This window comes from Cydia splendana, chromosome 20 (assembly GCF_910591565.1).
Source record: "Cydia splendana chromosome 20, ilCydSple1.2, whole genome shotgun sequence".
NCBI classification, from domain to species: Eukaryota; Metazoa; Arthropoda; class Insecta; order Lepidoptera; family Tortricidae; genus Cydia; species Cydia splendana.
In genome coordinates this window covers 11,318,947-11,344,704 of record NC_085979.1, presented here as the reverse complement: position 1 = coordinate 11,344,704, position 25,758 = coordinate 11,318,947, and the positions used below count along the sequence as shown (strand labels likewise).

The 25,758-nt window shown below is 44.5% G+C and overlaps 1 protein-coding gene and 1 non-coding gene across 2 annotated transcripts in view; both read right to left on the bottom strand.

Moving 5' to 3' along the window:
• LOC134800699 (ubiquitin carboxyl-terminal hydrolase 20) overlaps positions 1-25,758 on the bottom strand; it is a 40,369-nt gene continuing 14,611 nt past the window's right edge. Inside the window, exons 9-21 of the mRNA XM_063773199.1 lie at positions 23,421-23,508; positions 21,465-21,562; positions 20,791-20,920; positions 20,251-20,359; positions 19,646-19,765; positions 17,924-18,039; positions 17,567-17,745; positions 16,316-16,502; positions 13,312-13,425; positions 5,171-5,314; positions 3,823-3,949; positions 3,380-3,508; positions 1-1,693 (exon numbers count right to left, since the gene is read on the bottom strand). Coding sequence (XP_063629269.1) covers positions 1,130-1,693; positions 3,380-3,508; positions 3,823-3,949; positions 5,171-5,314; positions 13,312-13,425; positions 16,316-16,502; positions 17,567-17,745; positions 17,924-18,039; positions 19,646-19,765; positions 20,251-20,359; positions 20,791-20,920; positions 21,465-21,562; positions 23,421-23,508 — 2,105 coding nt within the window. The 3' untranslated portion in view covers positions 1-1,129. The remainder of the gene's footprint in view (positions 1,694-3,379; positions 3,509-3,822; positions 3,950-5,170; positions 5,315-13,311; positions 13,426-16,315; positions 16,503-17,566; positions 17,746-17,923; positions 18,040-19,645; positions 19,766-20,250; positions 20,360-20,790; positions 20,921-21,464; positions 21,563-23,420; positions 23,509-25,758) is intronic.
• Trnan-auu (transfer RNA asparagine (anticodon AUU)) lies at positions 2,401-2,473 on the bottom strand. Its single transcript has one exon. It is a non-coding gene; the product is annotated as a tRNA-Asn (tRNA).

Genomic DNA, 25,758 nt, shown 5'->3' with positions numbered 1-25,758 from the left:
TAAATTTTGTAATATATTTTATTGCTGATCAATTCTTTAACAAATAACACATAGACTTAGAACCAGAAACAACAAAATAAATACGTAATCCATGGTAAAACAGAAAGAAATGCAGGCAGTAATTTTACTATGAACATGGATATATTATACAGGGTAACATTGTACAGATATACAGGTGTAAATATACAGTATTTCATTCAAGTATCTACATTCGCTAGACTTGAATTTGAACTAAAATAAATTGTACTAAAAATACTACCAACCCCAGGGGGCTCTGAGGCCGCTTGGCCGCTCGTGTGATCCGTCTTTTGTATTTATTAAAATTAAGAAAAAATCAAAGTGTCAAACTTCATAAGTGGTTGGCAGTCATAAGGGCTCTACAGACTGCAACAAATCGTATGTGATTTTATATAATTGCGAGCTAATTAATAATTTAAGGTTCAATGAATTAAAATATTAAATCGGTCGATTAACTCTAAAATTAGGGGCATAAGGATGTTTTTCGATCAATCTATCATCAATCTTGTGACTGGATAGTACATGTAGGTAAATAAATTACAATTTCATAATCACTTTTTTTTAAACAACTATAGTTTCTTAAATTGAGATAAATAAATAAATAACAATAGGTACAATGACAAACAAACCTAAACAATAAATTCAATCAAATTCACACAAATTCTTGCATGTTTTTTTTTATAGTCGAAATTACCAGGATAATCAGCTTTTACTGATTCAGTCTGGATTTCTCAGCATTGATTAGATTGTAAAATACGTGTAAATTGTGATTTTTAGACAGTTAATAAAATAAATATACGATGTAATCACCATCTAATTTAGTTAGCGATATTAAAATTTGCAGATGTATTTTTCACCCTGTATACAACAGATGGATCACGCGAAGCGAGTAATAGTTTTTAGAAAAATATATCACGAGACCAGAGTAACACCCAAGTTTAAATGCATATAGTTTTAACACCTTTCACCGGGAATGTTCAACGTCACACCGTCAGCGCCAGACAGAGACGGCACATCAGTTCAAAGCGACCCGTGTTAGACGGAGACCTCAGTTTAAATCTTTCGCGACCCGCCGTCTCAGCCTGTGAACGAACTGAAAAGCGAGAAAGAATCATTTCACTGTCCTCTTTCTTATTTTTCTCACTTTCCTGCTCTTCGAGGGTTTGCTCTTCAGCGATATGCTATCGAGATTGGGGAGTTCGACTTCGGGCTTATCGTAGTACACCGGGTTGTCATTCGCATCGTGGTCGGAGCTATCGACGCCATTTTCTTTGACCGAGTAGTTCTCTTCCATCTCCTCGTCGGAGTCATAGTTTCCGTTCTGCTCGAGTCTCTTATACCTTCTGAAATCCTCATCGGAATCGATTCGGGCTACTTTCGAGTGTCTTAGATTTTGTAGCGATTGATTTTTCTGTAATTCCCCGACAACGGATTCTCTGATGTTAGTTTCCGAAGTGGATTTGGTGCAGTAGTCCTCCCTGTCCTCGTCGCCGCAGCCGCGTGGTGCGCGGCGCGGGGCAGGGGGAGGCGGTGCGGGTGCGGGGAGGGGCGGGGTGCGCAGGGGCACGGCGGGGCCGCCGCCGTAGATGTCGGTGAAGAAGCGCCACAGCTCCTCGCTCAGCTGCGCGTGGTCGGAGCCGTGCTTCAGGACGTGGGTGGTGACTCCGTCGATCTCCTGGAATGATACAAATATTCAATGAGCAGAGTGTGTTACAAAATATCAACCCTTCTTCCGAAAGCAGTATTAACGTTGCCCGGATATAGCTTCATTCGTTGATTTGACACAGCAATGAAACAAAAGAAATGCTACCTTATTTGGTTTATGAAAGGTTCTAATAAAATTGAAACGGAGTGTACATTGTAATGCACATTGGGCTTTTGCGAGGTTGACTTAAATCTCAATTCGACCCAAAAAAGCGGACAAAACAATTCAAAACGACTTCGCGCTCAATATTTGTAATAATTTTGATTAAAGCGATGCAAAAAGAGGGTCAAAGTTAATGTCCAAATGTCATGTAATTAAAGGCATACATAGTCCAGGGATATTATTCTAAGATTTTACTCAGACAATTTGGGCTAAAGCGACTACCATCCGATATTTCAATTAAATGAGATACTAATAACACATTCGGATTAGATCTAACCTCGAAATCTCTAAAAGAGTTGTGAAATTTGGCATGTATGTTAATTAAAGGTCTCTTTTTCATGTCCACACTATTTGACATTTGGGGACCTCGAGAAACCGCCGCCATCTTGGAAAATGTGTACCATCTTGGAGAAATTTGCATTTTACTCGGAATCTTTCGAACTTTCTCTTGATTGATTGACTAGCACGTTATCTTTTCGCGGTTATTAAAGTAATTTTAAAAGTGGAAAAATTACTGTCTTGAGTGAGACTTGAACTCACGCCCTCTGGATCAATATTCCAGCGCTCTGCCATTTGAGCCACCAAGACCTCATCCATAGCCAGCAAATCTTACCACCATATTACGGGTCAAGGGGACCCTAGCGACATCTACCTTAAGAGTGTTACACTTCTTAAACGGCTACCGGAGTTCCAAGTTACATTGGAAATTCTAAGCTTAGTAGCATCGTTAAAAATTAAAAATAAGTAATAGTACATTATTGTCGAGGCTCGGAAGTAGCTACTTGCAGGCTGAGGATTCGTTTTAAACGGACGACCTTGGGAGTCCGTTTAATTGAATCCGAAGCCAGCAAGTAGCCTTCCAGCCGAGTCATATATAGTGCTTTTCTCAAAAATGGTGCAAGAAATATAAATATCATAGAAATATTTTACAAAAGCAACTTTCTTACGTATATATTTTCACAGAAAAAAGTAGAAACAATTGAAAAAATTAGCTTTGCCGCCTTTTTATTTTTTTAATAAAAAAATAGAAGTGGTTTTTTCTGCCGAAAATACGCCAACCAATTTGAGACAGCTAAATAGTCGCGGTACTAATCATCTGTTTGGCTGTTTAATGGGCCTGTGCCTTCATTTGATATGGCCATTTCAACTTTTAAAAAGTTTGGAACTCGACAAATAATGGAATTTGTATGCAACATTGCAGTCCCAAAATCGAGACTGCAATGTTTTTAACTTTTTAATTTTTGACTGACCATAAACTACGCGCTTCGCAACCTATTTTTTAAACGGCAAAGTCGACTTTGCCGTCCATTTTTGAGAAAAGTAATATTTTGTTATTAATTCAAACTGTCAAAACAACAGCTTGTTTATGTAAACGAGTATATTTTGTTCCTGGTCTTATATAATATTTAAAAGGCTATTGATACCTGGCTGGTGACAATGGTGGCCTCTTGTGTTGGACCTGTGTTCAGTAGTAGAACGTCTATTGAATCATACCTGGCTGGTGACAATGCCCGAGTTGTCGACAGGGGGCGGTGGTTGCTGACTCCTGGTTCGCACGAAGGCCTGCCATTGGCGGAACCAGTGCATGCTGATGGCGTAGATAGCACGCGGGCGGTCTTGCTCCTGTCGAAGGAAAACGTTACGTTTGAACATCTAGTACAATTGGCGCAGGAATTGCGACTAATCGTAGGGGAGCTCAAAGGGGTAGGCCCATTGTGTTGCCTTCCTGTCACACTTACGTACGAATTTACAAGTGCGACAGAGAGGCAACATGTCGAACGTGATTCGCGGTAGGCCCACTGCTTGCTAAGATATCGAATCTCGACCGCCGAAATACATTTCAAGTTATAAGAAGCTGGTATAGTTCATAGCATCGTTGCCACGAATAATTGACTCTACGTAGACCTTATTGCAACGAAATAAGAGCCAAGTAGTACCTGGAAGATGGCGTGCAAGTCGTAGAAGGCCTTGAGCTCTCTCGCCCGCCGCGTGCGCAGTCGTTGCGCCGCGCGCGCACACACGCCGCACTCGTGCACGTGCGAGCACGCCGGCCCGCCGCCGAATCTGCCGAAAAAAAGTTATAGTATTTGAGCGTTTTCCAACAAAAATGTACATTTTCACCTCAGCAGCTCGAACAAGGGTACTTTGCTTCTTAAAAACAGTGAGCAAAATGCGATTTTGCTCACTGAGTAATTTTGTCTCACTCAGTGAGCAAAATCGCATTTTGCTCACTGAGTTGTCTCATTCAGTGAGCAAAATGCGATTTTGCTCACTGAATGAGACAAAATGACATTCAAGTGACCTTTATAGTCAAATGTCATTTCAACATGCGGGGTCTAATACAAGTTCGATACTTGGGTTCTATTATCTCTGTCCCTCTAGGTATGTTCTCACTGCTTAGGGTGAAAAATTTTGTGTACTACACGAGATCAAAGTTATTTACATCTCGTGCGCTTTTGAATCCCTTACTACGCTCAAGATTCTAAATTAGATTCACTCGCTACGCTCGTGAATCTATTATAGAATCTTTCGCTTGCACGGGACTCAAAATAAGCACTCGAAGAAATATCAAACTTTGATCTCTTGTTGTACAAATAACTATTCATTCATGTCTTCAAATTATTGACTTCTTGGGCTCATATTACTCAGAATCATTTGTACATTCACGCCTCATACATAAAAAAATGTGTCCCAAAATTTTGTATGAAAAAATATTTTTCCAGTGCGTCACGTTCATACAATTTTTTCATGTATAAGGCGTGAATGTACAAATGATTCTGAGTAAAATGAGCCCAAGAAGTCAATATTTTGAAGACATGAATGAAATGTATTTTTTTTTGGAAAACGCTCATTTCGTTGTGGTCATTGCCTAGTGTGACTCTGTCTACATTGTATCGTACATATAGTCTGTCAAGCCATTTCCGTCAGTAAATAACAGCGGCAAATTAAAAAAATGTAGGTTGGAAGACTTCTCGTCCCATTAAAAATTTTGCGCTTTTTTCTACTGACAAACTTATTTGACCGAGTTTATTCAATAGTAGAATATTGTCACAGCAGCTATAGGTAATGGTAATGTGCAGGGAGCCGTTATACTGGAGGAACTCCCAGAGCGGCTGCATCACTTTCTTGAGAGGGGGGCTCAACCGGGCTAGCACATGATTGACGCGACAGAGAGATAGACCACCCGTCCCGCTTTAATTAATACAGTTAAAAAAAGACGGGTAGCCTATCTCGCGGCGAAATACTGTCGTGCTAATCATGTGCTTGGTGTAGAGAGGTACTGACTTGTCGTGCAGGAACTCCCACAGCGGCTGCGGCACGACGGCGGCGAGGCGCGGCAGGTGCGCGGCGCGGTCGGGCCGCAGGCCGCCGTGCGCGCACACGAAGTCGCCGTTGTCTATGGGGCCCGGCTCCGCCCACGTGTTGAATCTGCGCACAATACGTACAAGTGTACTACACAACCACGAATACTAACGGCCTGGCCACGACATTGTGCGATTGACTTCGGCCACCATAGGCAGGCGTGGCTCACTCCGCGTTTTCGTCGCTTTGCAACAGGTAGCTAAAAGTACATCCGTTCCACACCAATTTTGGTGGCTAGCAATAAGCCGCGCGTGGCGCTGTCGCCACCTAGCGGCCATACCTGTCCTGATCGTAACAAACGCGTTTTGTTAGAGAGTGAGTCTTCTGTAGCTAGTACTATTATTTATTCTGTACCATAGGTGGGAACGAAAGGACCGATCGCTGTCTCGATCCAAACTATGGTTGTATCCTTAGCCGAAGCCAGCGCGCAATGTGGTGGCCAGGCCGTAAGGGCGTTAACACTGACGATTTGCAGGCGAGTTGAAAGCAAAGCGAACACACAGCGCGTAAAGCGCAGATCGTACGCAATACGAACTTTTAGCACTTGAGAATCTTTAGAACACTGAAAACAACACTTTGAGCTCTTTGAGCTACATATTATGGGTAAGTATTGCTGTGGTTGGCTCTTTTTCTAAAAAGTTTGCCGACCCCTGGCCTATGTAGTTATGCTAAGTATACTTTCGAAATTTCATAGATATTATGAGTAACACATTAAAAATCGTGACTGTACCTTAAGAAAATCACTTTCTTGTTATACGACGGGCGTTTTGTACATTGATTTCTAAAAACAGTTGGCTAAAACATCGAAACATACCTACATCATTGACATTTTTGTGATTAAATGTACAAATAGGGGGTATTATGTGTTCCGTACTCTACGTCAGAGATGTTCATTGAGAGAGTAACGCGATCGGTGACCGATAGATGCCGCTAGCGTCTATGTAGTCGCTCCGCCCCACGCCGTGACGTTGTTCCGCTTCCCCTCACTGCAATCCGTTGCTCGCTTCCCGCGACTCGCCGCCACCATGACATTGTTTCGTCGACCGTCTGACCGATGGTCCGCAAATATTTTTTTGCGTATATTTTTGCAGCATGGTGTTTTAACATTTCCGATCCAAAGCTCGGTCGATTAAATAGTGGGATATAGCAGAGATCGCTACTACATATTAGTCTTTTGGCGGTCTCGCGATCGAAGTCATCGAACGGTGCTTTTCGATTCTACCCACTTTTTTCTTGCTAAATTAATTTTCACATTCCATGCTGCTAAAATCGTTACCGTTAACTCGCATTTTCGAGATCGAAGTAGGAAGTGCGTCAGTGGTTTTCGTTAACAAGTGGTAATGCAAGTCGCTCCGCATCGGAGAGGGAGCGTGCGGTCATCGTGCCGGCGGCGGCGGGGGCGGAGGCGGGCAGCCTGCGCGCGCCGCTGCCGGGTGCCGCGCTTCGCCGATAAGGAGGTTTGGATTGTCCGAACCATCCGGTGAGCCAGTTTAATGATATTCTAGTTTTATTGGCGTTCAGAAGTTACTTCGACAGGACGGTTCTCGGGCAGGTCATATTAACCTGGGAGTACCTCGTGTCGTTAGCTGCGACGCGACCGGGGCTCCACTGTCCCGCCCGGGCCCCGGCCCCCGCGCGCCGTCGACTTTCTTCTGTTGTCGTCCAAGGTGACCCCGAGACGCCGCGACGCTGCGGGCCGGAGCCCGAGGTGTCGCGGTGCGGGGTCCGCGGGACGCCCACTACTGTTGCCCGCGCCCGCTCCTGTTGCTGCATTCGCGGTGCAGACGCTTCCAGCCCGCGAGAGCAGTCGCGGTGCGGACGCTTCCAGGCCGCGCCCGCTCCTGTTGCTGCAGTCGCGGTGCGGACGCTTCCAGTCCGCGGGACTCCGAGAGACGTCACACGCCCGCTCCAGTGGCTGCGGGCGCTTCCAGTCCGCGGGACTCCGAGAGACGTCTCACGCCCGCTCCTGTGGCTGCGGGCGCTTCCAGTCCGCGGGACTCCGAGAGACGTCACACGCCCGCTCCAGTGGCTGCGGGCGCTTCCAGTCCGCGGGACTCCGAGAGACGTCACCCGCCCGCTCCTGTGGCTGCGGGCGCTTCCAGTCCGCGGGACTCCGAGAGACGTCACACGCCCGCTCCTGTGGCTGCGGGCGCTTCCAGTCCGCGGGACTCCGAGAGACGTCACACGCCCGCTTCTGTGGCTGCGGGCGCTTCCAGTCCGCGGGACTCCGAGAGACGTCACACGCCCGCTTCTGTGGCTGCGGGCGCTTCCAGTCCGCGGGACTCCGAGAGGCACACGCCCGCTCCTATTGCTGCGGTCGCGGCGCGGATGGATCGCGGACCTCTCGATCCCGTCCTGGCGCCAAGGTGAAGGCGGACCGCTTCTGCGTCCCGACTGCTCGAATGGAAGGAAGGTAAGTTACGTGGAAGCAGTGGAAACGCTACGAGTACAGCGACGATCGCCGCGTTGGTTGCCGTCCGTCATGACGTCGCTGGTTACCTACGCGCCGGTGGTGGCCACCACGATGGCGCCGCCGAGGGCAGCAGTGTCACCGTGATGATGCGTGCAATTACGAGCCAGCCATCGGCGCCTCCCGTGCGGGTAACGTCCGTCACGCGCACCGACGCCTGTCGAGCTGGCCGCCACGACGGCGCCTCTCGCCTCACGACGCACCAGTGCCTACCGAGCTGGCCGCCACGATGACGCCTCTCGCATCACGCACCGATGCCTTCCAAGCCGGCGGCGGCGGCCGCCACAACGGCGCCGCCCGCCACGATGGCACCACCGCCTCGCGCACTGGCGCTACTCGAGCTGGCCGCCTCACGCACCGGTGCCTCCCGAGCTGGCCGCCACGATGGCGCGTCTCGCCTCACGCACCGGCGCCTCCCGAGCCGGTGGCGGCGGCCGCCACGATGGAGCCGCCCACCTTACGCGACAGCGCCTCTAGAGCGGGCCGCCACGATGGGTCCTCGCCTCACGCACCAGCGCCTCCCGAACCAGTGGCGGCCGCCATGATAGCGCCGCCCGGCCTCATGCACCGGTGCCTCCCGAGCCGGCCGCCACGATGACGCCTCTAGCTTCACGCACCGGCGCCTCCTGAGTGGCGGCGGTTGCCATAATAGCACCGACAATCACGTCGAACCTGTCCACCGATGCTGCAACCACGACGATGTCGTCCCTTGCAATGGCGCCCATGTTCTGTTCGCAAGAATACCACCGCGAACTTACCTGCCGCCGATGCTGCCTACCAAGCTGCGCTGGGCGCCACAGTATCAGTTTTGTCCTGTCCACATGGACCCATTGAGGTACGCAGGCGCCTATAGCTATGGTGCCATAGCACGAACAGACCGCTAAGCTTTTGGTTTCGGTTAAGGAGTCCTCCGGCGACGGCAGACAAGGTCGTAAAGAGCCTCGTCCTAGCGTGGCTCGACTGCCCGGAGTTGAAAGCGGTAAGATATGAATGAATGAAAATCTTTATTTCAGGCAACTAATGGCCCATACATAAATACCTTAAAACTAGCATACATATTATATAAAAATATATTTTATAACTAAACTTTTAAAAACTAAACACTACATATCACATTATGGCTGCGATGCATTACGCAACCCCGCAGTGTCAGGGAGCCGGCCGCGGAACCGCCGAAACTTGACACCCTTCGGCCAAAACTCCTCCTTGGTGAAGGTCGCTAGATGGTCAGTCGGAACGCTCACCACAAACGAATTAAAATTCGCATTGTGTCGAGATTCCAACTTCGCGACCCTCAGGATGAATCCGGTCTTCGTTTTCACATACTTTACGATGTCATCGACCTTCGTAAGGTAATGTAGACGGGACACATACAGCAGCGTCGACGGTGTTGCAGGACGCAGCAAATGGTTCGGTCCAGTCGGTGCGGTACCACACTGATTCTGACGAGCCGGTTTTCTTCTCTTCTCCACCTTCTTGAAACCGTCCTCGTCACATCGCGACTCCCTTAGAGTCGGCTGTGATTGGTCCTTGTGAACAGGATCACGAAGGCTCTGCACCCCTTTCTTCGGCCGCTGCTTAGGCTTGGACACAGCAGGCGGCTTAGCGGCAGTACTAGCGTAGGAACGTTTCGGGGTTAACGTACTCTCGCGTGACGTGCGCGTCTCCGGTGACGTAGACGGGCGGGCGGCGGGGCGCGGGTCGGCGGTCGCCTGCTCAGCAATTGCCGACGCATCCAAATTCGCGGGTTCAAAACCGCCGATGGACACATTCTGCGCAACGTGACACACGGATATGTTAGAGGTATCTGACCTACATTCCGAATGTGCGCTACGTAATAACGCCAATTCGGAACGTAGCTCACTGATGGTATTATTAGATACCTCTAACTTAGCCTGTACTTCTGCCAGACTCGTCTTCAGGAATGTTATGTCCTTCAGCAGCCTGGTGACGTCGACGTGATCAAAGGTAACCGGCGGTAACCGGTCTAGCCGCTTCGCAACGAAGGCAGGCACGTCGTCTGGATCGGTCTCCTTGAACAGTTTTATTATGTCCTGGAGACTCTTCACGCCGCCATCCCTCCGACGGGATGGCATCTGGTCAGTTTTGCCGAGCGTCTGGAAGAGCAGCGCCTTGCCACTGCAAATGTCGTCTTCACTGAAACTTGATTTGCAGATCTGCCTGATGCTGACTTCATCCATGGTGTCTACGGCGTTCTGTACAAACGCCAGTAATTCATTCGCTATGAGTTGTTGCGAACTCATCGCGAAAAGTACGGGGCAGCGACTTAAGTCACGCCGATCGCGAATAAATATTTTATTCGATATTATGCAGTGAAGCGCGTCCGATTCCAAGCGCGCATCACACTGCACTGATGACTGAATGACTGCACTGATATGTCGATACTCAGAGGAAAATACGTCGTGTTCCCGGGTTTCATAAAGGTGCTGATCGACGTAGGGCCGTGCCGCTTCGAGGTTCCTATGACTTCTCGAGGCCATGGAGTGATCCAACCGAAGAACAGCTAGCGACAAGGCCCTGTGCGACCGCTCAAAACCGAGGTGAAAGGCATCGAAAAGGTCTGCAGACTTCACATAATTATCTCTGCTTGCCCGCGCTCTCCGGCTTAAGTTCCGTCTTACAAAGACGAACTCGTGCGCCAAGCCCATAATAAACAAAATGGGACAAATAAACCCGCTGCGCCTGAACAAGCTTGAGTTTCCGGTGCTAAGAGAAAGGGGCCAGGAGGACTCCAGCAGTTTCCATCTGTCTGTCTTTGACTTTATCGAAACAGTTTTGTTACGCAAGCGCTAAAATCGATTTTAGACTTGATTTCATTAGTTCGATTTCCTTAAAAGCATGCTACCATACCCCTATACTAGCTCGATATAGGGTGTTTCTTCGGGTAAAGCGAATTAAACTATCACGCTCCTAGACATCACGTGGGACACGCGGCACAACACCCCGATTGAAAGTTTTTCTTTTTCGCGACATACAGGCCTGCCTTGCTGCCGAGTTTCTCGCAGAAATGAGACTCAATGCCTCCTGTTCAGTCTCAAACTCGCAAACTTTAGTTCATGGAGGAAGGTGACACCTTGGCAGTCCCCAGCAACACGAAGCTGCCGAAAGCCTCGCGCCACTTTCTTCCTCATCTTATGCAAGCAGTCCGTTACAACCTCCAATATTGGTAGACAATGTACGAGGTAAGGCCCTTACAGTGAAGAGTAACCGTTAACGTGCCACATCTGCAGCGCTGACGACAGAAGTGTAAACATACAACCGCACCACTACAGTATACATAAAACGACGGCGACACTACATCCCCTCCGTTACCACGGCTGTCGCAAAAACTGCTGATGCCAGCAGATCGTCTACAGGTCGCGCTGGTTCCTTGCTACTTACCAGGTCAGTACAACCCCCGAGGGCGACGGTTTATCAAGAATTCACTGCGCGCCCGAGTGGCAGCTACGCCCAGAAGCCGCCGAGACTATCTGCGCCTGATAGGCGCCTTGTTGGCCAGCCTCCGATTTCGAGAGCCTTCGCACTGTGTCACGGTATTTCTTAACAGACTCTTTGAACTGCTACCACGTTTCTTCTGGCAGCTGCCGGTGATACGACTTGGTATGGATGTCTCCACCTCCCAGCCTAGTCTGCTACCTGTGACGGCGTGATAAGGAGAGCCTTCACGCAGCTGTGGTAAGCTTGCAATTTACTAGCGGTCCTAGTGAACACAGCGTCAGACCGCCCTCCCGCCCGCCCGACCGCCCTCCTGTCAGATAGGACGCTCCAACACCGAGCTGGCGTGACTGGCGCATGCATGCAACATGCCAAGGGCTAACGCTACATAGCGAACGAGACGCAACTCTCTAGGCCGCCTGTACGCCCACAATGTAGAAATGGTCTTCATGGTGCATCAAAAATAAGATCGACTGCCAGGTACCTCTAATATCCAGTGAAGTAGCGAGCTATCTCAGACATATATTTCTATTGCCCATGTTAGCTTTCAGAACGAGACTTGTTCATAAGCCTGTAACAAGCGCTGTATGTGAACCACTATCGGACACTATGCCTTCTTCCAACGCCATTAATAGCGAGACCAGCGCCTCCCAAACCACCAGCTTGGGACGCGAGAAATCTACTTGCCCTAATTTGAATAGCCCTACAACGTACCTATATAGAAGAGCTGCCGCATTTTTACTGTTAGCATCAGGCCGCAGGGTCAATGACCTTACTCTACTATACTGTAGCCCGGGCAATTACATAGATAACGTTCACGCTATTATTTTGTGTCCGAAATTCGGCTCTAAACCAGATAACGTGTCTTACCGATTGGACTCTTAGAAGCTCCGGAATAAAGTATAGACCCAGTAAGTAGGTAGTCTGGGTACGTCAACTTGTGAGAATTACACAAAATGTTAGGGGACACTGCGCTTTCAGCCACAGTCTCATCCAAGCCGGCCTCGCTTAAGATTGCTTTCGATCCACGATGTACTTAATCACTAAATTGGCTGGAAATCTATCCAATTAGCGATATTTTGACTTAAGTTAATTGGGAACATGACTCTTCTTTAGACGATCCTATCGCCGAGATTCTGCGGATTGGATGCGATTTCGAATGAGAAATCTCTCAAACCAGTTTAACGTCAGATTCGAACCTGGGATTACAATTTAAATTCACAATTTCCTGTAATGCATCATTATAACGAGTCACTGTGATTTCATGGGTTGCAATAAGGCGTATATATTTATTCTTTCTCTGAGTTCTATGACAGTAGGTGTAGCCCTAACGCTTGCGCGCCCGCTGACTCGCCACCAGGAGATAATAAACAGGTCTCAATGAACATCTCTGACGTAGAGTACGGAACACATAATATAAAAATTTTACCTTCCAATAAAATTGATATTATGTTTCCTTCTACGTCAGAGATGTGAGTAATGCCTTCCTGGCAGGCTACTAGGCTACTTTTATGCCGACTGTACTTCTCCTCAACAATGACATGGTGGCGGCGAGTCGCGGGAAGCGAGCAACGGATTGCAGTGAGGGGAAGCGGAACAACGTCACGGCGTGGGGCGGAGCGACTACATAGACGCTAGCGGCATCTATCGGTCACCGATCGCGTTACTCTCTCAATGAACATCTCTGACGTAGAAGGAAACATAATATCAATTTTATTGGAAGGTAAATTTTTTATATTACTGCAATGTTCTGCCGCCAGAGTGCAGCATTAAGCTAGCTAGTAAACCATGGAGTAACTTATACATACTATGCCTTAAACTGTTCTTTGACAAATTTTCACAGACAATAAATATGACATTGATGCATCAAGGCGGTTTATTAACAAGGCTAACCGGGAAACGCGAAAATCGAAATTTAGTTATCTGCCTCTTTATCGCTCGAATAAGCAGGAGTGATAGAGAGGTTAGATAACGAAATTTCGATTTCCTTGTTTCGCGGTAGACCCCCCAGATTGTGATGGATAGTGGTAGTGGCGCCCCCTACGCAGAGTTTTGCGTAATCCCTATTATACTAGACAATAACTTAATTCATCAATATTTGGATAAAGTATAATAAAACACAAAACATCACACTTACTTGTTGATCCACTGCTTCGAGATGTAGAACTTGATGTCATTAGGCTCCACAGTCGTCGACTCCAATATCTCCGCCGCTTTTTGCCGCAGCACTGTCATTTGGGGATTCACTTTCCTGAAATAATGTCACATTTATTCTGTGTAACTTGATTGTTAATATTAACCTTTTGAACGCCAAACGGCGCATCCATTTGCCGTGCCACTGACGCCACGGGGGTAAAATTTAGTTTTGTGAATAATTAATGCCAAATAATACTAAAAGTGGGGTGTTTTTCAGTAGAATTTCATCAAAAAACGATGTTGTTAAATGTCGTCTTTGGCGGCGTTGTCACGATTTTGCGTTGACGTCAATTGCCGTCTGTGGCGTTCAAAAGGTTAAGAGCAGCTTATATAAACGACTACTTTTACTACTAAGCTTTTTACTAACCTGCGATGTAAAGTAACTATGTTTTTCTACTAGTCGGCTGTAATTCTTGAATTAAGATTTCTTACACCAAACTGCAATTTGGTATTTTTAATATATGGGTTCCTCAACTATAATATTCATTTCGATACAGCTTAGTCAACTATAATGAAATTGACCAATCACAGCTCGCCGCGATCAAGAGGACGAAACAAAACCATAGCTCAAATTAATTATTTTAGGTTGTATAGTAGAAACAATTGGTTCATAAGTCAGAAACGCGCATGTGACACCCTTAATATAGCAACATCCATAGACTACGAAAACCACTTAGTGTTGCTTGTTAGTCTCCATAGGCTACGGTGGCCAAAATCGAGAAAACAACTGTCTAAAAATTGAATATAGCGCGGAGCAAGTACCAGGGCCTCATGAGTTACGAGAAGGTGTCGTTGACCAACCCGCCGTGGGGCGTGGGGCGCGGCGGCCGGGGCGCGTACCAGTATGTAGGTTAGTGTCCGACCGAAGGTTCGGTTTCGGTTTCGGTTTCGGCCAGTTTCGGCCAAAAAATCATGTTTCGGCTGTAGTTTCGGTTTCGGCCAAAAAACGGCCGAACCTTTCGGCCGGGCCGAAACTTACGAAATGGTACTTCGGACAAAGACCAAAAGTTGGGGAATAAGTAGAACAACAATATTAATACATACCTACATATACTGATTCATGTATAGGTACAGAAATTAATTGGTTTATTATAAAACACAATTCCACTAATGAGAGCGCCACTGGACGGTCGACGCTGTCTTAAGAGGCTGTCAATACCTATAACGCGCACACTGTCTAATTGTATCGGAGTGAATGAGATAGCACTGTCGCACGTAGCCGTTGGCCGAGTATCAGCTCGGCCCGAGTCGAACGATGTCTTTTTCGCTCATATTCACTCACTTATTCAGTCATTTTTCTATCTACCTCTAATGGCAAATTTTAAGCGAGGCTAAAGGCTACGCTCAACTTGGGCCGCAAAGTTGATTTTCTCAATAGTTAATATTTTGCGAAGCTGAACAGCTGACTATTGATTAAAACGAAGAAAAAACCCTTAAAAGTGTCCCCAGTATAGTTTTTCACACGAATGCTCGACCTTAGAGCCTCACTTTTTACCTCAATTTACCATTGGTTTGTGTTCCACATGTCCTCTACTTCAGCTTAGCCTCCGGTCTCGCTTTTTAATACAATGGATATTGGTTGAAGTCTGTGCTTAACTACTTATCCTGAAGCCTGAAGCACGGCTTTGACTTCGCATGAAAGTTCGCTTCACTGGGGCACTTCGGACTTTTAGGCCCAGGTGAAGATCGGTACCCGGCCTTGCGATATTGTTAACAAAAAATTTCGCGCTCGCTGCGCTCGCGTTTTTGGTTAGATTTTTGGTTGACCCTGTATCTACATGTTAGCTTGACTGGTGAATGAATAGAGTTAGACCAAGAAAATTCTGCAATGATTTTGATAGCATACGCAGTGCTACTAGTGCAAATGTTATTTATACGTCATAATTTCATAGAAGTTTTGACGTTTAAAGTAACACTTGCACTGCATGTGATATCAAAATTGTTGCAGAATTATCTTGGTCTAACTCTAGTAATTTTCTTAAAAAACTGCTTAAGTAACATCAATTTCAAGGACATTGGGTGTTGACAGCCCCATAATATGTGTGTAAAAGCGGTTTTATGACATTTTTTCAACGATTTTAACAAGTCTACAAAAGTTTCGGTTTCGGTTTCGGCCGAAACTAGAGCCAAAGCCGAACATTCGGTTTCGGTTTCGGTTTCGGCAAAAAAACATGTTTCGGTCGGACACTAATGTAGGTATCGCGGCTGCTCGCGAATCTTAGCTGTATACTTTTGGTTTGGTTTGTTTGTATGATTCTACTAGTTTAAAGTATTATTTTTGTTGACTAGTAGAAAAAGTATTGTATACAATAGTGATATAATCAAGCTTTTCAATCTCGTACCTTACTTAGGCAACTCAGCAAACACGGTACTCGACTGAAAAACTGTCTATTATATCACGATTGTATAAAATACTATTGTACGGGTCAAATCTTGTTAAATTTGACCCACTTCCCAACATTCAATGAAGCTGAAAGTTTGCATACATATGTAAGTCGGGTGATAATGCAATATTATGGTATCATCGAGCTGATGATGATGGAGACAGGAGGTGGCCATAGGAACTCTGTGATAAAACAACGCAACCTAATTGTGTTTGGGGTTTTTAGAATTGTCTCGATGAGTACCTATTAGTTGCCTGTGGAAAGAAAAGTACAGTCAGCGATAAAAGGTTTGTACCACAAATTACATTTTTGCTAAAAACTTATTGTAGTGATAACTTGATAATATCAAGTTAGAAATTTTAGCCAATCTCCTCATCTTAAGGATTCTAAGAGGAGCCCAGGGTCCGCTTCAGCAAGGAAGGAGGAGGGGAAGGAGAAATAGGTTTCCGTCAGCGCGGATAATAGCCCGCCTGTGTGTTCGTGTGTGCGCGCGCGTGCGTGTGTGTGTGTGTGTGTGTGTGTGTGTGTGTGTGTGTGTGTGTGTGTGTGTGTGTGTGTTACCTGTAGAACAGCACGTAGGCCTCGGTGTGGTCGAGCATGGGCGCTGCGAGCGGCGCGACGGCCTGGTCGTCGAACGTGAACCATCCGCGTGGATTCCGCGCAACGCACGTGTAGTGCCCGCCGCCCGCCGTGCCCGTGTGGCAGATCACCGCGCATAGCGAGTACCGGCTTATTTTTGAAGTGCAATCTGGAACAATCATGTTTATGTAACACTTTTAACACATTAGTGCCGAAAACCTGACTATCGGGTATTTTATGATTTCGTTCCCAGGCCGGACGACCCGATAGTCGGGATCGTGGTACTACTGCTTTATATGACGAAATTGTTGTGACCTGGCGCGGACGTCTTGTTTGGCTGGGTGGCAATGAATGTGTTACTCTCGCGTTTTGTACACATACTTAATTACACAAACGGGTCTACCGCGATAAAAATGTATTGCTTTCTGAGTCTTTCCGTGACCAGCAGCTGGTGCAACTCAGCTGAAACGTCGGAATTTAAGGTAAAAACAATGAAATATTATCGCGGTAGACCCGTTTGTGTCATTAAATAATAATGTTTATGTTATTTTTATGTCCTGCAATTTCACTAAATTGCAACGTTGGATTTAAAGGTAACCTAGTTTCTGCCCCATCTTCATTCGTCTTCCCCAAAATACGATGCAAAAATGGAGATGCTACGTACGACGATAGGCGTTAGGTAAGTGTGTCTCAGTTCTCAATGGAAATATATAAAATAAATATCTGGGGACATCTTACACAGATCAACCTAGCCCCAAAGCAAAGTTTGTACTATTATCGAAATCCTTGTTGTTGTTTTTTTACCTGTATATGTTCCCCAAAATATTCTGCCATATTCGAGATTGCTACGAGAGTACCCATAATATTTTACCTTTATGTGTATAAAGCTGCATGTTCAAGTCAAGCAGAATAAAACACTCCTTTTTTGTTTCCTAAAATACCATGCCATACGGGCGGAAGGTAGAGAAGTAGCCGTAATACGCACTTTTTGTTATAATTGTTGAGTTTTTTACCTTTATGTGTATAGGGCTGCATGTTGAGGTCAAGCAAGAAAAAACTCCTTTTATGTTCCCCAAAATACCATGCCATACAGGAGAAAGGTAGAGAAGTAGCCGTAATACGCTCTATTGGCAAAAAGTGCGTATTACGGCTACTACTTTACCTTCCTTATTATGGGTATGGTCATAGCAATCTCGAATATGGCAGAGTATTTTGGGGAACATAGTTTTTTACCTTTATGAGTATAGGGCTGCATGTTGAGGTCATGCAGCGGGAAGGAGACGCGGGCGGCCACTTTGGCGCTGAACATGAGCTCGTGCCGGAAACGCTTCAGGTGCACGCAGAGCACTTCCGGCAGCCGGACCACGCCGGACAGCTTCACGCCGTTGCGCAGCTTGTTGCAACGGGAACAGCTGGGGACAAATGTTTCTGTTAATCTAAGAAGAGTATAGTGGACGACCGCTTTTCCATAAAAACGTCGTCCCCATTTTCCTCTCTCGGGTATATTTATGGAAAATATTTATTTAGTTTAAATAAGTATCTAGTATAGTTTTCCAGATGATTCAATTAGTATTGAAGCACAAGTGTTACCTGTACATATTATCTCCTTTTAATTCATCAGCGCTAAAGAAAGCCGCGAGGCAGTCCTGAAGTGAGACAACGGGGCCATAGAACCAGGACCGAAGCCAGCTTAATATCCACCACATCTGTATAGAAACAGTATTTTATTAACATTTCTGACCGAAGTGTTTTGAGGGTTTCGGCGCAAACTGCCGTATCTTAATAAAAAGCAGGCATTTTTTTTTATACAGATATATCTAATACCTTTAAACGAGCAATTCTTATTTATTTATTTATATATTTCGGGGATCTCGGAAAAGGCTCATTTCGATGAAATTTGCTATATGGGGGTTTTCGGGGGCGATAAATCGTTCTACCTAGGTCTTATCTCTGGGAAACCACGCATTTTTGAGTTTTTATATGTTTTCCGAGCAAAGCTTGGTCTCCAAGATATTGATAGTTTATATAAGGTAAATTTGTAACATGGGTGTGATTTTTGAATCCATAACAAAATACAAAACTATAATTATTATTCTTACAAAAAGTTAATGTGAGCCAAGTTAAATATTAAGAATATACTTGGTCAACTTCACCAACAAAATAAATGAGATATACAAATACATGTGTGCTAAGTTCGTAGCAGGTAGAGTCTGGCTACTGAAATATTACACAAAGATTTGGCGGGAAATTCAAAAAATCTTGGGCTGGTCACACTTTCTGTAATAGGAATTATAGTTTTGATACTAGAAAATATTTTTGATTTTCTGTGCACACGTAAGGTGCCTGAGGAAATAAATTAAACATACGTTGACGTGCACTCAAAGTTAGCGCACATAATTTTTACCACTACGTAAAGTACAGTCAACGACAAACACATGTTTACGTTCCAATGTTTTGATTTTATTGATATTTTTCAGAACTTCTAGTTAATCCGTTTCTTTACACACTTGTCCTGTTTATGAGATGTGTTAATACCTGAAATTAATAAATTCACGTACGTACGTTCAAAGTTTTAGGCAAATGTTAGAACTAGTACTTAAAGTATCAAAATGTATATAGAGCACCAACCTACTAAATTGTTTACGACTTGTAAACATTGCAGTTTTTCATTATACAACGCTTCACGTCGATGTCGCACATTGTCGTAATTATTTACGAGCTTAAATACAAGTTTGCGGACCTCACTCGGTATAGTCATTATTAATATTATTTAAAATAAACACGTTATAAACCGCGAACAATTTGAATGATTGACATAAATTGACAACAGACTTTTAACTTTTTTTTAAATCATAGACAATTTATGATACAACAAGGAAATATCTGTCAACAAAATTTGGCTAGCCAGACTCTAATCAGATTACAGCTATGTGTAGTACCTAGAGCTAATATGTGGTGAATTTGTCAGCTTGGGCTGGTGGAGTGAAAAAGTTCAGCAGATATGAGTTCAATGACTAGTACCGTAGACCGGGGTGACTTTGGAAAATTTGGGGTTACTTTGATAGATTTAAAACGGCCATAGAATTAGCATTATTCATTATTTACTGAAAATGTTCCTGTAACTAGTTAGATTACTATATATTCATATTCACCTACTGTAAAAAATCTCGCATAAATATATATTATGGCTTAAAAACTAGAATATTAAAGTCGCCCCTGCATTTGAAAGTCACCCCGGTCAATGGTATAAGAAATAATAACATTGAAGCGTGATACATTTGAGAGATATCAGACTAGGTTCCCTAAAATTACCCAGGACTCGTGGTCAGCCGGCAGATGGTCGAGCGCGGGCTGCGAGCGCAACACGGCGAGGTGCTCTCGCGACGGTATGGGGAGGGAGAGGTCCTGGAATGTCTCAACCCGCGTCGACACCTGTGTTGAAAAATAGAATGTAAATTTGAAAAAAAAAATTGTTACCATAAACCATAAAGTTAAATTATCTTAGTAACAATTCCATGGCATCAGTGAAAATCGTCAGGAGACAAGCAAAACTCACTAATTACTACCTCAAGTTAATAGCCATAGTGAGCCTAAATAAGGTTGATTTTTGTTTAATATTTTTTTAGTAATTAGTGAGCTTTGCTTGTCACCTGACGAAATGTTCAGAGGGATTTACTTTAAGTTATATTGATATGAGCATGCAGGTAAAATTCAACTGTCATTGAACACATTCACTGCCAAGAACACGCATGTGTGTCCATTTTGGTACTAAAAACGGGACGCCCGGCACCGAAAGTGTTAAGTATATGCCAATGTGGAATATAAAAACGGAGGCTAAGAAAACTAAAATGAGATAAAAAAATATTGTACTTAGATATCATCGTAGGTATTAACATTAATAAGATTGATATGGATACCCGGTCGCAGATGAGGCACTGCACTGAAGACAGCAGTTTCCCGTCGAACACGTCGGATATGATGCTGCGGTACCGCGCGGCGCCGCCATCGCCTCCTCCGCTCTGTTTCCTGTTCACAAAATCAGAATACATCAGCATTTAAGCGCCTTTATTGTTACAGAAAAAAACTTTCAATTTAGAGAAGCAAGGCAATTCATCGAAAACTACATTTAAATACAAGTATTGTATCTACTAACGGTTAAAAAGCTGTTTCTTCCCTTCTTAGTAAAATTTTTTTTTTAAATATAAGTAAAACATTACAATAGGTGGATCTGTTATTATTTACATTCGTCGCCTAGTACCCATAGTACAAGTTTTGCTTAGTTTGTGGCCAGGTCGATTTGTGTAAAATCCCGAAAAAAAAAACCTTTTTGTTCCGTAACCACTTATATAAAATATGTTTAAACTAAATACTATTTTATGACAATCTAATAAAGTGTTAGAACCCCTTCCGGGTATAGGCCTCCTTCAACCTCTCCCGAAATAAAATATAAAACTCACGGTGGGTGGTGAACAGGTGGGTCGGGAGCGTCACTGGCGCCACTGGAGCAGGTTTCATATCGGTCTTCCGCTTCGCTTGAACACGACAACGATGATTCAGAGCCGACGTCACGTGACGATGATGCTAAAGCTGTCAAAAAAGAATTTAAAATTAGAATCAGTAGTTGTTTATACTTTTTCAAAAATTCGACATAGTTCGTTTTCGGGGTTTTCCGGGTTACGCAATTGGAAGTCAACTTTGTCATTGCAATACAGTTAACGATTAGTCAGTAAACTGTATCGAAAACGGCACAAAAACAAGGAAACTATATACTTCTCAAGATCTTAACTATGAAAGCAAACTGTAACTATACACTGTCCAAGAATTCAAAATTGCCACTATTAATTTTTCAACTATGATTCGTAGTAGGGTAATTCGCCAGTAACTGGCCACTTTTAGTAACTGTAACCTATAAACAGAATTCATTTTAGTATAAGGTTTCAATAACTGGCCACCTTATACTAAAATGAATTCTATTTATAGGTGAATAGAATTCATTTTTAGTTTACGGCGGCTATTACCCTACTTTTCTGCAGATTTGTTTTGTATGTGTGCCGTGTGGTCTTATTTTTGTATTAGGTAGTGTAAATGACAAAAAATAAGTACAGAATAGGAAAAATGACAATATACTCACGGTTCTGGTGATGTACTTGTACAGAGTATGCTGTTTGCTGCGTTCCCGCGAAGCTCGCTGACCTTCTGTGCCTGTTCACGGCCTCCGACTGTCCGACCCTGTAGGAAATAAAATAAACTTACTTGACGCATATTGTTATGAAGCCGATGGTCCCAGGTAAAAATCCTGTTAAGGGCATTTATTTGTGTGATGAGCAGTTGAGCATAGATATTTTTTCCGGAGTCACTGTTGTTTTTTTTTATGTATTTAAGAAAAAACTAAGTGTACTAAAGGCGCACTTAATGCCATGAGGCATTCTCTACCAGTCAATTTCTATATTACATCTAATCTTTTCTAAGTACAGTCACCGCAATAATATGTTACTCTCAGATATTATTGCGGCCTTCGTAGTGTAACATATTATTGCTGACTGTACCCACAACACAAGCCTTATTGAGCTAGACCATGGGACTTAGTCAATATGTGTGATGATGTCCTATAATATTTATATATTTATTCCAAAAATAAGCGCAGGCTCTTCGATAATCAAGGGTGGCGCCACAGCCATGCACAGAGCAAATAGCATCGCTTTAGCCCCCATACGCACGAGAGCTTTTTCAACGCGCGTTTAAAAAAGCGCTTGAATCTGTCCGCAATCTAAAGTCGATTTAACGACCAAGGTTTAAAGTCGAAAATCCAACAACGCTTGATAAAAAGCGCCACCGCTGTCGAGTGAATAAATACACATGTATTCATTTGTGTCATTCAAACACTTTTTTAACGCGCGTTGTAAAAGCGCCCGTGGGAATGGGGGCTTACAACGTGACAGTGCCAACCGGAGACCAATGGTATTCCTTGGTCCAATGTGTATTTGCGTCTCACATTTTGCTTAATGAGAGAGTGAGATGCAATGACATTGGACCACAGACAAGACATCCTCCAGACCGAGCATAGTAGCTCTATCCCCTCTGCCACAAATACGGTAGTTTTACTTCATTTTCGAGTCGAAAGTGTCTTTGTGTGACGTCCATGTCTTTGAACGGACCAATCACGGCACAGGACTCGCTCACCTCGACCCCCGCACCCCCGTATTTTTGGCAGCATCGGGTTCATGAAATAATTGCTCTAAAGTCCGTCTAGAGGATTCCATGCATTGGACCAAGAAATTGGACAGATGGAATACCCCCTCCGGCCGTTTTGGCAACCAAGTTTCGCAACCAGTTGTTGAAAAAGAATTAATAATCTTGTTACGCAACTAGTTGCCCAAGAAGAAAATATATTCCTGTTTTACATCCAGTTGCCAATGAAGAATAGGTCTCTGACACTTAGAACGTAGAAATATTTTAAATCTATATTTCCGAGAACATTTCCTACTTACCCAGAGTTGACGGAGCCCCGCTATGCGGGGCTCCTATTTCTGGGCGGTTTGCCCTTCGGGCATCTGAAGCTACCTAACGAACCTAACCTACCTACCTATTGATTTAGTTTAGTGTGACGTCCGTGAAAATAGTACACTTTGGGGGAAAAAGCCTAGGTAGGTAGGTAGGTTAGGTTCGTTAGGTAGCTTCAGATGCCCGAAGGGCAAACCGCCCAGAAATAGGAGCCCCGCGAAGCGGGGCTCCGTCTAGTTAAGTTGTAAAGGAAATGTTTTTTGAAAAGAAAGTTTCGTACGTTAGACTCTTTCAGCTAAGGTCAGCTAAACGCAGGACAAATGCCCTTAGATTTGCCATCGAAATGAGAGTCTTATTTGGTAACTATAGTTGTAAACAAAGACAATTATTTCCTTTTCGTCAACTGGTTGCGAAACTCCACTGTCATCTACGCTAGCTTTGGTTCAGGAATATATTTTCTTCTTGGGCAACTAGTTGCGTAACAAGATTATTAATTCTTTTTCAACAACTAGTTGCGAAACTTGGTTGCCAAAACGGCCGGAGGGGGAATACCATCGTAAGAAGCGAAGTAAACATACACATTTACCTGAGGTGTGGGTCAGGCCGCGTGTCGCTGTAGGTGGAGGGCGCGGGCGACTTCCGCCGCATGCGCGCGAACAGCGGCGCGTCGCTGGCTGCAACAACCATCCACTAATTACACTTCTAGTGCATAATTGATTCCCGTCGTATTTTCTCGGACACGTTCGTATTTGTCATGCCACTTCAGTAAACCTCAGTACTTTTTGTACCGAGACTGACTGAAATAGCAAGACACGTTCGTACGTTTCCGTGAAAAAAAAGGTCTCTGCCCACTAAACCGTATCATACCATAACAGGGCTGTGAACGTATCAGGCACGGAATGTAACGCCATACGGACTACTATGCCCACTACACCGTGTCCACATTGTTTCATATCCGTACATAACGGGTTTAGTGCCCGTAGTAGAGCATTCGCGTATAATCCTCGTAGCATCCGCGTTTCATCTCCTTTGTACCCGTTTTATTCGCGAGAGCAAGAATAGTTCAAACTGGCAAGAGCGAGCAAGAAATATGGCAACTCTTTTGCAACGTTGCGTGCCGTGCACGGAGCGACGGGTATGGTCGGTGACGGAACGGGCTAGTGGGCATAGTCTCATACTTTTTAATACAAAGAATATTTTTTTGCCTGACACGTTCCTACTAGAGATGTGCGCCGATGGCAAAATCATCGGCGGCGGCGTCCGATGATTTTTTGACCGGCGGCGGCGGCGTGATCGGCGTGAAATCGGCGTGGCATAATTTTTGATACTGCATGAAAACGTGGCCGTAGAAACTCTACATTAAAGCTTTCTGAGTATTTACTAGGCTATCTAAAACACATTATGAGTGTTTTCTAAATTATTGTCGAAAATTATATCCCATCACGTCACTTGGCATTTAGCAACCATTTCTTACTAACCTGACGGTTACCAACGGTATGTTTAAATATTAACATAAAAATAATATACATATATAGGTACTTTAAAACGCTACATTCTATGCAATACCTATAATGACTTTGTAAGCGGAATACAAATAAAACACATAAATCATTATAAAATATTTTTTACGAAATAATGATGAACTACTTTAGTGTTTTTTTAGTGTTGAGTGTTGCAAAGACCCAATTCATGTCCCTGAACGAGCCAGATCCAAGCGACAATAGCCCAATTTCCATCGATGGGCAACTAGTCACCATGTGCGATCAGTACAAGTATCTGGGTAGTATGATGCACCATTCTGGGAATGTGGAATGCAACATTCAACACCGAATAGCCGCTGCTTGGCTAAAATGGCGAGAAGTGACTGGTGTTACGTGTGACAGGAGAATGCCGGTCAAACTCAAGGGTCTGGTATACAAAAGTATAATAAGGCCGGTTCTTATGTATGGCAGCGAGACGTGGGCAACGACTCAAAGACACGTGCATACCATCCAAGTTGCCGAGATGAAGATGCTGAGGTGGATGTGCGGCGTTACCAGGCTCGACATAATCTGTAACGATACGTACGAGGAAGCCTGGGCGTGCGCGACATTGCCGATAAAATGCAGGAGAGCAGGCTGCGATGGTATGATCACGTAAAATGAAGGCCTTCTGACTACGTAGGAAATTTGGCGCTACAACTTTCCATCCCAGGTCGAAGATCTAGGGCCAGACCCAGAACAAGATGGAAGGATGTAGTGCTAAAGGACATGAGTGAGTGCAAGTTATCCGAGGACGATGTCGTGGACAGGGCGAATTGGAGAAGGTTAAGCGGGAAAGCTGACCCCGCCACCATGTGGGATGGATAGCTAGGGAGAGAGAGAGAGAGAGAGAGAATGATGAACTACTTTACATTTGTCTGAACTGAATTATCAGAAATGTATGTTAGAATAAAGATGTCATCGTTTTCGAAAGTAAACGCCAGGTTGATTCGCTCAACAGAATGTCTTTGAAGTGTCCCGTGTCGCATGGCACTTGCAGGGGAAAACCCGCGTGTCTTCAGACCTACATACTGCAAGCGACTACTCAAAGATTTGAAAGACGAGCCCTCTAACGTAAAATCGCTTGAAAAACTTTTTATGAGATAATACATTGTATTTCATAAAAGAGTTTTATGGAATATTAAGGTCTACTTTGTTTTCTTTCCTGGTAGCTTATGATGACCCTTGGTGATTTAAGTTCCTATAAGTGTAATTGCTTAACCTGACTTTTATAACTTTGATTGAAATATATATTGTTAAGTAAAGAAGCCGATAATCACGATAAAATGACTACCTATATTATATGTTAAATAAATCAAACCATATCTATCATATGATGACCCTTATGCGCGTCACCAGCATCACACGAGATATCATAAAATACGCAATTATAATCGTAGTGAA